This window comes from Hibiscus syriacus, unplaced genomic scaffold, assembly GCF_006381635.1.
Source record: "Hibiscus syriacus cultivar Baekdansim isolate YM2019G1 unplaced genomic scaffold, ASM638163v2 tig00004072_pilon, whole genome shotgun sequence".
Lineage (NCBI taxonomy): Eukaryota > Viridiplantae > Streptophyta > Magnoliopsida > Malvales > Malvaceae > Hibiscus > Hibiscus syriacus.
The window spans coordinates 790,905-808,456 of NW_024061998.1; the positions used below are offsets into that span (position 1 = coordinate 790,905).

At 35.5% G+C, this 17,552-nt stretch overlaps 1 protein-coding gene and 1 pseudogene across 1 annotated transcript; both read left to right on the plus strand.

Moving 5' to 3' along the window:
• Positions 1-1,336: 1,336 nt before the first annotated feature.
• LOC120189887 lies at positions 1,337-10,680 on the plus strand (annotated as a pseudogene).
• A 919-nt stretch (positions 10,681-11,599) lies between these two features.
• LOC120188572 lies at positions 11,600-13,164 on the plus strand. The gene is made up of 4 exons (XM_039191966.1): positions 11,600-11,889; positions 12,033-12,390; positions 12,639-12,793; positions 12,920-13,164. Exons 1-4 carry the CDS (start codon positions 11,788-11,790, stop codon positions 12,995-12,997), a joined length of 693 nt encoding a protein of 230 aa, XP_039047897.1. The 5' UTR covers positions 11,600-11,787; the 3' UTR covers positions 12,998-13,164.
• The last annotated feature ends 4,388 nt before the right edge of the window (positions 13,165-17,552 follow it).

Below are 17,552 nucleotides of genomic sequence, written 5' to 3' on the forward strand. Positions count from 1 at the left end.
TACCTCCTCTTACCTCATTACATATGGGAATAGGGTTTTGTTGTTGTTGTATTGTATGCATTTGGAGAGAGGATAAAAGGGAGTTATGGTTAAAGATGGTAACGGCAACAAATGTGATTTGGACTTTCCTTCTTTTATTGTTAGGACAGAAGTGAGGCAGGCTTATACGAAGATTGAATTGTGAATTTGTATATACATGGATTATGTGTTCTTTTCAAAATTTGTATTCCTAATATAAATTCATATATTCGTTCTCGAACTTATATTATGTTTGATAGTTTCTGCGTTAAAATTCTTGGATAGATTTTTTCTACTTAGGAGCAGTATTTCCTCTGCCGTCAGGAGCAGTCTCTGGATTCTTCCAGTTTTCTAGCTTTGCTAGTTTCTCAATGGGAGAGATAGAACGTGTTATGGAAGGATTGCAATTGGGAGAAGAAGAGGAGGCGGCTTTTAATCTTGTGGCTTCGCAAATTCCGTCTCAAATCTCTTTCGACTTTTGCTTGGTTGGACGTTTTCTAACGGTGGGAACGGTTAATTTGGCTACGATGCGTGTTACCTGGCAAATGTGTGGCACCCGATCGGGAGAATCTCTGTCACGGATCTAGGAGAGGGGTGGAATCTGTTTCGATTGTATCATGATGTTGATGTTGATCGGATTATTTTGGAAGGTCAATGATATTTCAATTCGCATATATTAATTTTGCATCGTCTTCAATCGGGAGAAGATTCTCATCTGGCGGACTTGAATTTGGTAAATTTCTGGATTCTTGTTAATGATCTACCAGTTGGATATATTTCTAAACAGGTTGCTCAACAATTCGACAATTTCATTGGGTCTTTTATTGAATATGATAGTTCTATTGTTTCGTTGGGATATTCGAGCAGTCTTAGGATTCGTGTGGGTGTTGATACGAGGAAATCGTTGAAAATGAAAAATAAATTAGCGCTGTCGAGTGATCAGTTTACCTATGCTACTTTTCAATGTGAAAAATTGAGGTTGTTCTGTTTTTTGTGTGGTAAACTGGGTCACGGGGAAAAGTTTTGTCCTTTGAGAACCCTTCGTGATAAGGGTGATCTGATTGCTCAATGGGATGTATCGTTAAAGGCACCTCCTCGGAGACGGGGGGTTTATCAAGTCGATGGCTGAGAGAATAAGGTACGGAAGAAGGACTGCCTCAATCTGCACGGAGCACTGTTGAAGTTCAAAATGTGGGGGGAAACGAAGGAGTGGGGCGGACGAAGGAACGGGTTGAGCACACTTTTAAGCAGTTGGGGTCAAACGGTTCAACCTGATGATTTTGATACTGTCATGACTACGGCGGAGGAATAAAATCCTATGCACAAAGTTGAGAGCATGAAACGACAATGGAGTATCCCTGTGACTCTGGATGGTGAAAAGAAGTCTGGGAATATTGAGATATCAGCAGGCATGTATTCCCAGGTCAGCCGAGAGCTATGAAACTCTTAAATTAGAACGTTCGGGGATTAGGGATGCCTCAGACGGTTCGTCATCTTTGACATTTGTTGCGAGACGTAAACCCTTCTGTAGTTTTTTTCATGTAAACGAAGCTGCATAATTCGAGAATGAAAAAGGTTTTGAAGTCATGTGGTTTGGTTAATGGGATTGAAGTGAAGGTTAGGGGGACTCAAGGTGGTTTGAGTATGGCATGGAAAAGAGATGACGATGTTGTTTAACATTCTATGTCCTTGTCACACATTGATGTGGTGGTTTCTGATTCTGATAGTAGTTAACCGTGGAGATGCACGAGATTCTATGGAGCTCTTGAGGAGGGTTGTCGGAGGGAGTCGTGGGACCTCTTGAGAAGCTTGAATGATGGCACTGATTTCCCATGGCTGGTGATTGGTGATTTTAATGAGATAATGTTTTCGTTTGAGAAGCAGGGAGACTTTGTTCGGAGTGAGAGACAGATGAAAGAGTTTTGCACTGCTATTGAGGATTGTGATATGGTTGCTATAGGTTTCTCGGGCTCTTGGTATACTTGGGAGAAGCGGCGGCGGGAGGAAACAAATATTAGGGAGAGAAGGTTAACTTCAAAATAAATAAATAAATACGATATTGAAATTTAAACAGACACAAACCGGTATAAACACCTTAAAAATAAACAAATGAACATGAACACAACTTTATACCTTGAAACCTAGTTCATTTATATCCCTATTTAGTGGGTCAAGATATTAGATTAATCAAGATCAAGAATTATAATTTTAATGTTATAAATATAGCAAACTAGATTAGAAGGATTGCCTACATAATAAACTTATACAATATTTTATTTAGATTAATCAATTAATAAATTAGGTAATCGCATACAAATACAAGTGATTATAAAAAACTTGAAGCGAGATCCATGGGGTCATCATTTTGATACGTGAAAGAACCTTCCCAGAATGTACCCAAAAGGGACAAATCCGTAGTTATAAACTCATAATTAGAATACTAACCCTCGGTTTTTCACATAAATTTCATGCCATTTCAGCATATTAAACCGCTAGTCGACGTGGAAATATAGGAATTAAGCATAAAACCCAAATCAAGCAGAGAAATCTGCTGTCTTAAATATCTGTCAGCGCTTCCAAAGGTTATTAAAGAGACAACAGTGTTTCCATGGCATGTGATATATGTTGGATCATAAACTTGATCCATTATGGGAGCCTAAACCCAAACCCAAACTAAATTGATGTCATTACTTACATCATTTAATTAAAGATGTCATTGCTTACATCATTTAATTAATGATGTCATTGCTTACATCAATTTAGTTAGGTGAGAGTTAGATATTTGTTGAATTTGTAATGGTTTAAATTAGTTTATTTGTGTGGTGTAGGATTGTTCTTGAGTAGTATAAATACCCCTTCCCATTTTAGTTTTAAGCATCAAGAAAAATTAAGAGCTTCTAAGTGAGTGAAGAAGCAAAGTCTTATAAGAGTGAGTTGTAGTTCTTGTTTTTGAGTGAGAGTACTCTTGTAATATTTGTTTGAGTTTCAATAAAAGTTGTTTGTGTGAGTGTTTTATTTCCAACAAAGTGGCATCAGAGAGAGTTGGAAAGATCGAAGGTCTCGACGAGAGGAATACGACGCCGCCAGAATTTTCTCAATCTGAGTTCTGACGCACCGCCACGCACCGCCGGAAGACAAAATCCGATTATATTGAGAGATATGGCAAATGGTATGGCACCATTCCAAGTTCCGACACTCAACAACAACAACTACGACAATTGGAGTATCAAAATGAAGGCACTTCTTGGATCACAAGATGTGTGGGATATCATAGAGAAAGGCTATAACGAGCCTGCGGATGATGATGTTTTTGCTACTCTTACACCAGATCAAAAGACAACTTTGAAGGATTCAAGAAAGAGAGACAAGAAGGCTCTCTACCTCATCTATCAAGCATTAGATGATGATGGTTTTGAAAAGATTTCAAGTGCAAGCTCTAGCAAGGAAGCGTGGGAGAAGCTGCAAACCTCTTACAAAGGATCCGAGCAAGTGAAGAAGGTTCGTCTCCAAACATTAAGAGGTGAATTTGAATCCTTAAACATGAAAGCATCTGAGTCTATTTCAGATTATTTCTCAAGAGTAGTAGCTGTTTCTAATCAATTAAAAAGAAATGGTGAAAAGTTAGACGATGTGAGGATAATAGAGAAGATACTCCGTTCGTTGGATCCCAAATTTGAGCACATCGTCGTGACGATTGAAGAAACTAAAGACTTGGAAGAAATGAAGATCGAACAGCTCCAAGGATCATTGCAAGCATACGAAGAGAAGCATAAAAAGAAGCATGAGTTTACTGAGCAACTCCTCAAGCTACAACTCAAGGATATGCATGAGAGCCAACGCAATGATAGAAACCAACGTGGCCAAGGCAGAGGTAGAGGCCATGGACGAGGTGGAAGTCGAGGTCGTGGACGAGGCTGGAATTACAATAATAACAATTCCAACAACAACTATGAGAAAGGAGAAAGCTCAACACGAGGTCGTGGAAGAATTAATCCAAACTCAAAGTATGACAAATCTCAAATTCGATGTTATAATTGTCAAAAATTTGGGCATTATGCTTCAGAATGTAGAGCTCCCAACAACAAAATTGAGGAGAAGGCCAATTACGTGGAGGAAAAGACAGATGGCAAAGAAACTCTTCTTCTAGCACGAAAGGAAACTGATGGTGGCCAAGCAAATTCCTGGTATCTTGACAGTGGTGCAAGCAATCACATGTGTGGAAGGAAAGACATGTTTGTGGAGCTAGACGAGTCAGTAAGTGGAAATGTTTCGTTTGGAGATGATTCCACAATAGCAGTGAAAGGGAGAGGTAACATTCTTATCCGTTTGAAAGATGGGAGACATCAATTTATTTCAAATGTCTACTATGTGCCCAATATGAAAAGTAACATTTTAAGTTTAGGGCAACTGGTAGAGAAAGGTTATGATATTCATATGAATAATTATAATCTTTCTATAAAAGATGATAAGAATAACTTCATTGCTAAAGTGCCGATGTCAAAGAATAGAATGTTCTTGATCAACATACAAAATGATGTTGCAAAGTGCCTGAAAGCTTGCTACAAAGATGCATCATGGCTTTGGCATCTTCGATTTGGGCATCTCAATTTGGAGGTCTAGAGCTATTATCTAAGAAGGAGATGGTGAAAGGACTACCTCACATCAACCATCCTGACCAGCTCTGTGAAGGGTGTCTAGTCGGGAAACAATTCAGGAAAAGCTTTCCAAAGGAGTCAGAGACAAGAGCTAAGAAGCCACTTGAGCTCATCCATACCGATGTGTGGACCGATCAAGCCAAGCTCTCTCGGTAACAATAACTATTTTCTTCTCTTCATTGATGATTTTTCAAGAAAAACCTGGGTATATTTCTTGAAACAGAAGTCAGAAGTTTTTGAAGTCTTCAAGAAGTTCAAAGCAGCAGTGGAGAGAGAAAGCGGTAGAAAGATCAAAGCCATGAGATCCGATCGAGGTGGAGAATTTACTTCCAGGGAGTTTCAAGAGTTCTGTGAAGCAAATGGAATTCGTCGACCAATGACAGTTCCTAGATCCCCCCAGCAAAATGGTGTGGCAGAAAGAAAGAATAGAACAATCCTCGACATGGCACGAAGCATGCTCAAAAGCAAGAAACTACCCAAAGAATTTTGGGCGGAAGCAGTATCGTGTGCAGTCTACTTGTCAAATCGATCTCCAACAAGAAGTGTATGGGGAAAGACACCGCAAGAGGCATGGAGTGGAAGAAAGCCTGGCATTTCCCACTTGAGAACCTTTGGAAGTATAGCCCATGTTCACGTACCAGACGAGAGAAGAACGAAGCTTGATGATAAAAGCGAGAGTTTTATCTTCATCGGCTATGATGCTAATTCGAAGGGCTACAAGTTGTACAATCCAGACAATAAGAAGTTTGTGATTAGTCGAGATGTGGTCTTCAACGAAGAAGGAGAATGGGATTTTAACTCTCATACAGATGACTTCAATTTCTTTCCTCAGTTTGAAGAAGATGAGCAGACAATGAGGGAGCAACTAGATGAATCTCAACAAGAGCTTGAAACTCCACCCACTTCACCAACATCAACCACTCAAGGAGACTCATCACTTTCATCATCGTCAAGTGGGAGTCAAAGTGAAAGAGTTGTGCAACGCACAAGAAGCCTTAGAGATCTCTATGAGGTAACTGAACGACAAGATAATCTTACATTATTTTGTCTGTTTGCCGATTGTGAACCAGTGAGCTTTCAAGAAGCGGTACAAGAAAAGAAATGGAGAGATGCGATGGACGAAGAAATCAAGGCCATCGAGAAGAATGACACATGGGAACTTACCTCACTTCCCAAGGGACATAAGGCGATAGGTGTCAAATGGGTGTACAAAACAAAGCAAAACGCCAAAGGAGAGATTGAAAGGCACAAGGCGAGGCTAGTTGCTAAAGGCTATAGTCAAAAGGCTGGAATTGACTATGATGAGGTATTTGCTCCTGTTGCTCGATTGGAGACTATCAGACTAATCATTTCTTTAGCAGCTCAAAACAAGTGGAAGATACAACAGATGGATGTAAAGTCCGCCTTCCTAAATGGAGTTCTTGAAGAGGAACTTTACATTCAGCAACCATCAGGCTATGAAGTCAAAGGGCATGAAGACAAAGTGTTGAAGTTGAAGAAGGCTCTTTACGGGCTAAAACAAGCACCAAGGGCATGGAATAGCCGAATCGACAAGTACTTCCAAGAGAATGGCTTCAACAAATGTCCCTACGAGCATGCTCTATATATCAAGATCAAAGATGAAGATATTTTGATCGTGTGCCTCTACGTGGACGATTTGATCTTCACTGGAAGCAACCCAAGCATGTTTAATGAATTCAAGGATGTGATGATGAAAGAATTCGAGATGACAGACATGGGGCTCATGGCGTACTACCTTGGCATTGAAGTTAAGCAACAAAATGATGGAATTTTCATTTCACAGGAAAGCTATGCAAAGGAGATACTGAAGAAGTTCAAGATGGAGAACTGTAAGCCAATAAGCACACCGGCAGAATACGGGATCAAGATGACCAAACATGAAGAAGGCGAAAGTGTAGATCCAACATTCTTCAAAAGTTTGGTAGGAAGTCTACGCTATCTAACTTGCACGAGACCCGATATTCTTCACGCAGTTGGATTGGTTAGTCGCTACATGGAATCCCCAACAACCACCCATTTTAAAGCTGCAAAGAGAATTCTTCGCTATCTGAAAGGTACAATTGACTTTGGCTTGTTCTATTCAGTTTCTAATGATTACAAGCTTGTTGGATATAGCGACAGTGATTGGGGTGGAGACATAGATAATCGAAGGAGCACTACTGGATTCGTATTTTTCATGGGAGATATTGCATTCACATGGATGTCAAAGAAACAACCGATTGTCACATTATCCACTTGTGAAGCGGAATATGTTGCTGCTACCTCATGTGTTTGTCATGCAATTTGGCTTAGAAATCTATTGAAGGAGATTGGTTTGATACAAGAAGAGCCTACCAAGGTTTGTGTCGACAACAAGTCAGCCATTGCCTTAGCGAAGAATCCAGTATTCCATGATCGAAGCAAGCACATTGATATTCGCTACCACTATATAAGGGAGTGTGTTGCAAGAAAAGATGTGGAAGTTGAATATGTGAAGTCACAAGATCAAGTTGCTGATATTTTTACCAAGCCACTGACCAGCGAAGACTTCTTAAGATTAAGGAACCTACTAGGGGTCACGAGATCAAGTTTAAGGGAGGGTGTTGGATCATAAACTTGATCCATTATGGGAGCCTAAACCCAAACCCAAACTAAATTGATGTCATTACTTACATCATTTAATTAAAGATGTCATTGCTTACATCATTTAATTAATGATGTCATTGCTTACATCAATTTAGTTAGGTGAGAGTTAGATATTTGTTGAATTTGTAATGGTTTAAATTAGTTTATTTGTGTGGTGTAGGATTGTTCTTGAGTAGTATAAATACCCCTTCCCATTTTAGTTTTAAGCATCAAGAAAAATTAAGAGCTTCTAAGTGAGTGAAGAAGCAAAGTCTTATAAGAGTGAGTTGTAGTTCTTGTTTTTGAGTGAGAGTACTCTTGTAATATTTGTTTGAGTTTCAATAAAAGTTGTTTGTGTGAGTGTTTTATTTCCAACAATATATGCTCCTCTTCACTCTTCCTTTCTTCAGACACAGAAGTCTCCTCTTAGTCACCCTTATATATATATTCTCTTTTCTTTTAAGTTTTTCAATGAACCCTTAAAAACAGTTGATCATTTTTTATTTGTCTCCTCTCAAATCCAAATAATGTCTACTTCTTCTCCTTCGTGTTCTAATTGGTCACTTCCTTATGGAAAAAGCTTAAGTTCTTCACTAGAATCCGTGGGTATTTGCAAAACAAAGTGGCAAGTAAACGATCCGGTTCGTCGTCGCCTGATCATTCGAAAAGATTAAGAATAAAGAATGATAAAGGGGAAGATAGTCAGCTAGTCACGGAGAAAGAAACCAAGCTCGATGGTGCCGCGGTGTTGCAGAAATCAGTGAAGAGTCTTCACTTTGGGAGCTTGGAAGAGAAAGAGACGGCGGCCATCGATATCGAGAAACTTGCTAGAGAAGACTATAAGGCGAGGAAGCTGATGGCAGAGCTTGGAGTCGTAAATATGCTTGTTTCCATGGTGGATGCTGAGGTGGTCGGCCGCCATCAAGCTGCCATCAAGGCGTTGATCGAGCTTGCTAATGGAACGTTCATGTAAGTAGCTTCTTCATGTTCTTGTCCTGGAAGATGTATGTTTAATTTTCAATCCATAAAAGGTGCTGCAATGAAAAAAAATTGTTCATAGGACACATGCATTTCATCAGGATAGGTATAAGGGGTACCCCATATGGTTGACCTTTTAAGACCTCTTAGAGGGGATACCCTAATTATTTGACCATTTAAGGGCAGGGTTACCTGACGTTGTAGGTCATTTTGCTATTACAGAAGGGATATTTGGTCCCAGATTCTCAGCTGATTTGTATTTTCTAAGATTAATGACACAATAAAGTACCCTGGATTGTGTAGCCTAACCTTTCCAGGCTGTTACATTAGTTTATAAAATCTCATGCGTTATACATATAATAATAATGTAGGATTATTTCTAGGATCACGAGACTCTGCATTCAATGGATTTAAACTCTTTCAAAGAATTGACCATTGACATTTAAGATTTTGAGATTTGCCATGTGAAATTCAGCATATATAGCTTTAGCCCTAACTCTTAGACATTAATGGGAATGAAAATGAAAGCCTTGAACTATACTCCTTTTTGATTTAATTCCCTAAACTATTTTTTTGTCAAAATAAATCCTTAAACTATTATATGTAACCACTTAGTACCTAAACTATTTTTAGTCAAAATAAATCCCTAAACTATGTCTCTTTTTTGCTTCAAGCCCCTAAACTATTTTTTGGTCAAAACAAATACTTAATTTTGTGTGGCGTGTCAATATCTTTTTGGCCGAAAAACATTTTCTAAGTGAAAAAATGATAGGACTTAAAATGATTAAATATAATAGTTTAAGTACTTAATTTGATTAATATATAATTTAGGGGATTAAAACAAAAAGATAACATAGTTTAAGGACTTTTTTTATTTAAGCCAAAATTAAATGAAATTTACAGCTCATTACATGAGTTGGACTTGAGCTTCAAAGCATTATTTCTTCTAATTAAGCAAATGGTTGTATTTAATGATCTTCTTGACCACGAACTGCGCTGCCTGTCCACCGGGTTCCACTGTGATTGGAGATTTTAATGAATTTATATTTATACAGAGGATTGTTAGATAAAATATGTTTAAAAAAATTAGTCTATTGACAACACGCATACACTGCAAACGTATTCAAATTCAAATCCTTTAAAAGAACAACATTTCATTTTATAATGGAGATCGTTCGTGTGGGAAATAACCCGTTTTCCCCAACATCATTTAATGGATTTATATATGATATTTATATCTAAATTCAAATATGATTGGTTGGTAAATATACTGCGACAAGCTATTTTTTTATTTTCTTTATATTTAGTGAATCTTATTATATGCAATAATGGAGCACTATTGGTTTATCATCTATTATTCAACTGATGTTTAGATGTCATTATTGACTTCAACTTTTGGGTTATAATTGCATTTGTCAAACATTTTATATAAAAAGTTCAGTCACTTTGTGCTTTGATTCCTAACCCTTTTTTGTCTCTTTTTTTTTAGAAACAAGGCTTTAATGCTAGAGGCTGGAATATTGTCAAAGTTACCAAAGGACATTAACGTTGTAGATGAACAAACAAGGTACGATTTTGCAGAACTATTACTATCATTATCTTCAATTTCAAATACCCATTTCTCTGTCAACAAGCCCGAGATCCTCCAATTACTCATTGGCATTCTTGAGCCACCTTCAAGCTCTAAAACCAAGGAACTTTGCGTGTGTGTTATATATAACCTATCTACTGCTCTAGAAAATGCTGCACTTTTGGTGTCTAATGGAATCGTCCACATGCTCTTGAGCCTATGTTCATCGAAAGAGCTTTCGGCATTAGGCCATTTGGTGGTGACAGTAATGGGGAAAAAGGCGATGGAAGATAGTTCCATGGTCCCGGCGATCTTGATCGAGATCCTAACATGGGACCATAAACCGAAATGCCAAGAGTTAGCGGCATATATTCTAATGATTTTAGGTCATCAAAGCTCGAATCAAAGGGATAATATGTCGAAAGACAGGATCGTTCCGGTACTTGTTGAAGTGTCCTTGATGGGAAGCCTTTTGGCTCAAAAGAGAGCAATGAAGTTGCTGTAGTGGTTTAAAGATGAGAGGCAAGTGAAGATGGGACCTCATTCTGGTCCACAAACGGGAAGGGTGGCAATGGGTTCACCAACGCATCCTAAGGAGGGTCGAGAAGGGAAGAAAACGATAGAGATTGGTGAAACAAAGTCTCCATAAGAATATGGAAATGATTAGTAAAAGAGCCAATGCTGGTGGGTGTGTTGATGCTTCTAATCTCAAGTCACTGGTCCTTAGTACAAGCTCTAAAAGTTTGCCTTTTTAGGTCCTTGTGAAAACACTGGTGATCAATTTTCTGGGTTTGGAATTGGGGTGCAATTCTTTTGCAAGTGGGATGTAATTATAACAAATAATGGGGAAGACGATGAAAGTTTTTCTTTGGTAAAAAAGGAACTTTGCCTTTGGTAGAAACAATGGCTGCCATAAATTTAGGAGTTTGGAATAAACAACCAAGCAAAAGAAAATTCTATGTTAAGATCACAATAAAATATTGATAGGAAAAATAATCTAAGACCTTAAAAACAATAATCAGTTTCTTCCTTGATTACAACCAAACCTGTAATTATTAGGAAATGCATGCTCAATAAATGAACTCAAGATTGTTTTCTTGGTTGATGAATATTCTAGAAACATGAGAAGTAAATATTATGTTTTAGTGTGTGTTTATGATTATTCTAGATATATTTCAGTTTTTTTTTTGGGGAATGAAAACTCTTATACGTTTGATTCCTTTAAGAGATTATGTAAGAGGTTGATGAATAAGAATGGATAAGATATTACCAAATGGTCAGGTTCAAGACTCAAGAGTGACCATAGACGAGAGTTCGCGAATAAAAGCTTAGCTAGAATCCAACACGAATTTTGGGTAAATTGCATGGTTCATCATCCAACTATATTGACACTTCTATTTTGACTATTAGAGTTTAATCATTTTCAATTTAATTACTAAATGTTTAAGTTACTCAAATTTAAGTCCCTATTTGGTGATATGAATTTTATTATTATTATTTTTGTTATAACATGATGAATTTATTCATATTTAATATCAAAAAAATAATTTAAAAATTTAATTTTAATCAATCTCAATCCAAACTCTAACCTCTAGTCCAAACCACCCAACATCCACAGCAACCCCTTAGCGCCCACTCAATCACCTCCGACCAAGGATTTAAATAGCATTCCACAATCGTAATAGCGTCTGTTATATAGTGTTATTGGATTTAAACATTTGCTATATTCACAATCGTGATAAACACAATATAACCGAAAACATGACCACAACTGCTATTTAAATCTCTGCCTCAGACCTCTACCACTACTGCGCCAACTCTTTCCATGGAACTACTATTTCTTAATTAGCGGTTCCATGTGCACTTTCTTTCCCCCACCACATTATCCTCTATTGTCGCTGCTCCGTCTTAGCACGCTGTTATCCTCATGCAAAAATCGCCATGGTCAGTATGAAGGGCAAATCTAAAGGCATAGCTTGGTTCGGAAACATTTATCAGAAGTTTGAAGCTATGTGCTTGGAGATGGATGATATGGTCTGCCAGGTATTTGTTAAAATTCATCATTTTGCTCTCGCAAAGTTAAAATACCGACACCTTTTCTGCTTTGATGTACTTCGATAAAGTTTCCTATCGGCGCCGTTATTTTCTGCATCGATGCTGCTAATATCTCATAATTTTGATGTTAGGAAACGTTTCAGTATGTTGAAGACCAGTTGCAGACTGTGGGAGCTAATGTTAAACAATTCTGTACAGAACTGATGCAAGAAGTGCTCCCTTCATCTCCTACCAATTCAAAGGAAGAACATGACTCATCTCTGGTGCAAAATGCCGATGTGGCCCATGAAGATTCTAACACGAGTGTTGATAAAGAGCGCATTAAGAAGAAACTGATCCATGCCTCTTCTGTTGAATATGTTGAGGATCCACATTTGTGTTTATCTTCAGAGCACTGTGCAGAGTATGAGTGTGCCTTAGCTAAAGCCTGCAAGCATGAAGCTTGGGACATCGATTGTACTCTAGATGACAACTTATTAGAATCGAAAGGTACATGTTCGTTTCATTTGTAAGATATATTCGACTATATTTTCCGTCGAGGTCGATTTTTTTCTTTATCCTGGATGCTCTTTGTTCATTCCCATATATGCTGCAAGCAGTCATTAACTAAGACTCAGGGTTAGATTAGCATAATCCGTCGCATTCAGTTCTGGAATCAAAGGAAGAAAACCACCATTTTTTAGTTAAAAGTGATTCTTTTGTACCATTATAATGGTGATTAAATGATGTTGCTGCAGAAGGGGCTAGCCATAAATCTGTTCCGATATTGGAACTAGAAGCTGTTCCAGTTCCATCTTTTAATAAGGTAAAACTTGAAGAAAGCTGCATTATAGTTGACAGCAGTGAGCTGTATTCTCTTTCGAATGAATTACGAGACTACCGATCATTCAAGGTAGGATACTCTTACCCTCCCTCGAACTTTCAGTAAATTCGGACTCCTCTCATATGTTTAGCTTGACATGAACATCTCTAGCACAGATGCTTAGTCGAATCTAACATTCCATGTTTTCTGGAACAGAAGAAGTTTTGGGAGGCTTTTTCTTCGAAATCGAGGTTATCGAAGCTGTACAACCAACGATGTCCAAGACCAAGCTAGGAGAAAGGAAACAACCGTGAACTATTCAGTGACACCAAGTTAAAATCACGAGATGGGGTTTTCTGAATCGGATAGGGAGATTATTTAGATAAAATTAAAATGGTTTTGAGAATAAAAACAGAGATAAAAGTTTTCCATGGGTTAAAAATGTATAGAGATGGAGAGAATTAAGCAGTCGAGTAAAAGCTTGATCAAACTTGTTTTTCTTCTGAATTGCAGTATTTGCTTGTATTCATTAATAAAATGATATTAAGATTAATTATAACTTATAAACAAGCATTAAATCAAATGCTCAAAGGATTATATATATTTTATATGTTTTACGCACACTTCTAGGGGTGTACACAAGTTAGGCTTGAGTATTATAAGTTTGACTTGATTGGAGAAGTTTAAAGTTGAGTTCAACTTGATTTGAAAGTTCACGATGTTAAAATTGTTAAGTTAGACTCGAATTTGAAATAAAAATTTGAAGCTTGAATAAAGATTGCGAGCTTAAAATTGTCAAGGTTGACTTGAACTTTAAATAAAAAAATTGAAGTTCGATTCAAGCTTGAAAAAATTTGTACTCGAAACATTCGTAGAGTTAGTTTGATTGAAGTTGAAATTCGAGTTCGGTTCAAGCTCGAACTCGAACTTAAATTTGAACCTTGAGTACATAAAAATCTTATATTGTATTTTTTATTAAAAAAACATATAAATGTTAGTATTATCCATTTCTAACACGTAACTCATAGCATTGATTTAGGAATTACCAGAAAACAGTTCTCAATTGGCATAGGAAACATTTTTTGAAGTTAAGGCTTGAAATGGAAGAAACTATTTTGCCTGCAGTTGATTTGTTTAGTCAGATGACCTTATTTTTATTAGATTGTGCTTGGGTATTATAACATGATTTGGAATGGAGATTAATATATGATATATCCTTGAATACAGATTCTGAGAAGGCCTAATGAATCATTCTGTTTCTGTAACGGAAGGTACTTCGTTTTGTTGTCAAGGTTTGTGTTTCAGTTCATTGAAGGAGTAATTGCTCCTGGAATTGCCGTGCCTCAAGTATTCCGAGCATTTGGTATTAATGTGGTAACCTGGTATAGGAAGCTGTTTCTATGATTCTTGTCTTTGGATTCAATCTGATTAGCAACACATTTAAGTACTACTTTTTATTTCTAGATTGGTACGGAAAGTTGTTTCTATGACCCTTTTGTTCTACAAGAAGTTGGCTCTTTTTTTTTTTTTTGCTTTACTGTTTAATTTTTCTTCCTGGTCATGGTAGTGTAGATTTGTTGCCCAAAGACGGTGACATTTCCGTAGAAATCCAAAGCTTGTCTTCGACAACCATAATCCGATTCTTATCGAACCATTTCTCATCATTGCCAGGGGAACCGTCTCATATGGTCAGTTTCAGAGTTAGTTCTAATAATTAAGCCAGTTTATTACGAGGAAAACCAGTCCTAGAGCTTGAAAAAAACCCTGCTATTTCCATGAGTTCCCTGGGGAAGCTTGTGTACTATCTTCTACCTTTGTCGACTCGAAACCCCATTCTCCTGATTAGTGTTACGATCCCAGTGATTCTTGTTGACGATGAAACCGTAGTGGTAGTCTCCTATCCTATGTATTTATATTCAACGTTTAGTGCTAATGACTAAGGTCCTCCCTAACCTAAACACTTAAAACATCTATATTATGGCGTTTCTTTTTATCCACTACTACTTCTATGATAACCCGCCTAAACACGGTTCTCTGCAGGTCGTTGTTAACTCCATAAATGACCCAAAGGTGGGCACCATTTTTGATCCAGTCATTGATAAATGCTTTTGGAACTGTGGTGAGCAGAGATACACGAGGACGAAGGACTAAATAGAACTCGAACCTATCATCGGTTCCACAAAAAGCAACATACTTTTGGGAGTAGGAAATCATTATATCAGATCCTTGTGAGGTATGTAGAATGTGTAACAATCTCTCTTCCGTTCATATTTTGTAACATGGAATTTTAATAAAATTTACATTTCAACATGTCAGAAAGTGGACATGATGAGCATCTCTGACCATTGTTTAATAGGGGAAAATTATCTTTTTCCTAATTCGAATGATTTGCAGCAATTTTGTCAATATTTGAGGAGCATGGTTTGAGCAGATGATGTTCCTTTCTTCAATTAATTAATGATTTCATTTAGTGGTTGTGTACATCATAGTCCATTGGTCATAGTTGAACATTCTTACGATGTAAAGTGGTGTAAAAGGCAAGTTCCCCAAGTGTACACGGTTCTCTTTTGCTACTGATTATTGGCTTTCATTAGAATTCAATGTCCCTACCTTATTTGAAAATGCTTTTTGAAATGTTGTACAAAAGTACAATTTAAAATTTAATTATTTGAGAATGATGTTAATTTTAAAAGATAAAATATTCATTATAGACATTATATTGTAAATTAAACATAAAACATTTAAATTATGTTTACACTTATATGTGAATCATATCAATTTAAACTATAATAAATTTAAAAAAATATTATTATATATTAATTATATAAATTTAAACAAAAATAAAAATAAAAATAAAAATATAATTATAATTATAATTATAATAAAAATATATTTTACATAACTCACTATTAATATTTTAATTTATAAATCATGAATTTTATTTATTTTAAATAATTAAAATAAATTATTAAAAGTAATACATTATTTTTTTAAGATATTAGAATCAAATAATTAAAATAAAATGTAAATACATAATTGAGTGGAGCTCGTGCATTAGTAAGGGTAAAATTATAATTTGCTTCCAAATGCAAAGTTGAAAATGAAAACACTATAAATCCTAGCTTTTTCGGTTGGTTTAAAACCACCGTTTCCATCATAATTTTTTTTATAACCCATTTGACATTGATTTTATGGTCAAAACAAGCTTTTTAACCAAAATTGCTTTCAGAAAATATTACCAAACAGACTCCAAATTTTCTTCATTTAACAACTATCATATTTACTTTTTATCTGTTTCCTTATATTTCTATCAAAAATAAAATTTAAATTCTTAAGAATCAAAATTTCATTTTAATTATTCTATCATTTTATACTATTAATTTCAATTATATATATAAACACACTTTTGATTATAAAATTGTCAAAAGTACTTGTTTACATTTTCTAATTAATTATATTTTTAAACATATATTTAAAATAAATATTTTTATTTTTACATCACCTTTTGACTGATATGTTATAGGGGTGTTCATAGTCGGTTAATCATACCACTTAATTTAAACGGTCAATTAATCGTTATAAATGTTATTAAATTTTTCTAATCTTAATCTAACTGTTAACAATGTTTAATCGTTATTGACGGTTTGATTATAAGTTAACCAAATACAATTTTCTTTTCAAAGGCAACACATTAACATGAAAGTTTCAAAGTTTCATAAAATTTATGATGCTAAAAATATATATATTGTAAAAATCTTATTTGTTTGTAGAGGTATTATATATATACAAAGGAGGTATATTCACTTTTTAATTCAATTTAAAATCTTACTTACATATTTGCTAATGAACATATTTGCTGAGATCAAGTTTAAATTATTTATTTCTTCCATCTATATTTGATTTAATGTGATCTAATATAAAATATATATGATAACTAAAAATATAAGGAGGAATCATTTCGATTATATTTCTAGTTTTATTCTATCTAAAAAAATATAATTAATTATAATTTATTAATGATTAATCGATGATTAACCATTTATATAAATTCATGATCGTAACTATTAACCGATACTTTTAACGGTTTGGTTAACTGAAAACGTTTATTATTAACAGTCTGATTAATTAACCTATAAAATATAACAATTACACCGGTTAATGATTACTATGAACATTTATATGTTAGTTTGAACACTCCTAATAGGTTAAATAGGCCTGTAAACGAACCGAACGCACACGAACGGAGGTATGCTCATGTTCGTTCATTTAATAAATAGACGAACATAAACGAACACGAACATAAACGAACAAATTTTTTTTTGTTCATGTTCGTTTATTAAGGAATATAATTTGTTCATGTTCGTTCATTTAATAAATAAACGAACATAAACGAACACGAACATAAACGAACACGAACATAAATGAACACGAACATAAACGAACATAAACGTTGGAGACCCTACCTTCCATTGTTCTTTCATGAAAAATAGTCGACAATGCAAATCAACCAAATCTACAGTGATAAATAGCGTAAGAGTTGATTAGCAGTGATGAAATGTTTGAAGATATCAAATATTTCGATTGATCTTTTAAAGATATTAAATGATTCACACAACTTTAATTTAACGCTATAACATTTATCTTAGTGGTCCATGATTACATATGAACAATCATTTTCTCCTATTACACTCTTTTTCAGAAATTGCATAGAAACCTTTGTTTTGTTTTCTGGCAAATTCTATATATTTTTCTCTTTACTGATGCTCGTATACTTCCGATTGTTACCTTTATATTCCCATCTATTTCTAGAAAGAAGTATGATGTTTTCTTGAGTTTTAGATGTGAAGAT

What these genes read in the sequence shown, in the direction of transcription:
- LOC120188572 (XM_039191966.1), top strand. Translation starts at nt 11,788, where the DNA reads ATGGTCAGTATGAAGGGCAAATCTAAAGGCATAGCTTGGTTCGGAAAC. An exon ending in TGGATGATATGGTCTGCCAG is followed by an intron (nt 11,890 to 12,032) that starts GTATTTGTTAAA and finishes TTTTGATGTTAG; the next exon opens with GAAACGTTTCAGTATGTTGA. An exon ending in CAACTTATTAGAATCGAAAG is followed by an intron (nt 12,391 to 12,638) that starts GTACATGTTCGT and finishes ATGTTGCTGCAG; the next exon opens with AAGGGGCTAGCCATAAATCT.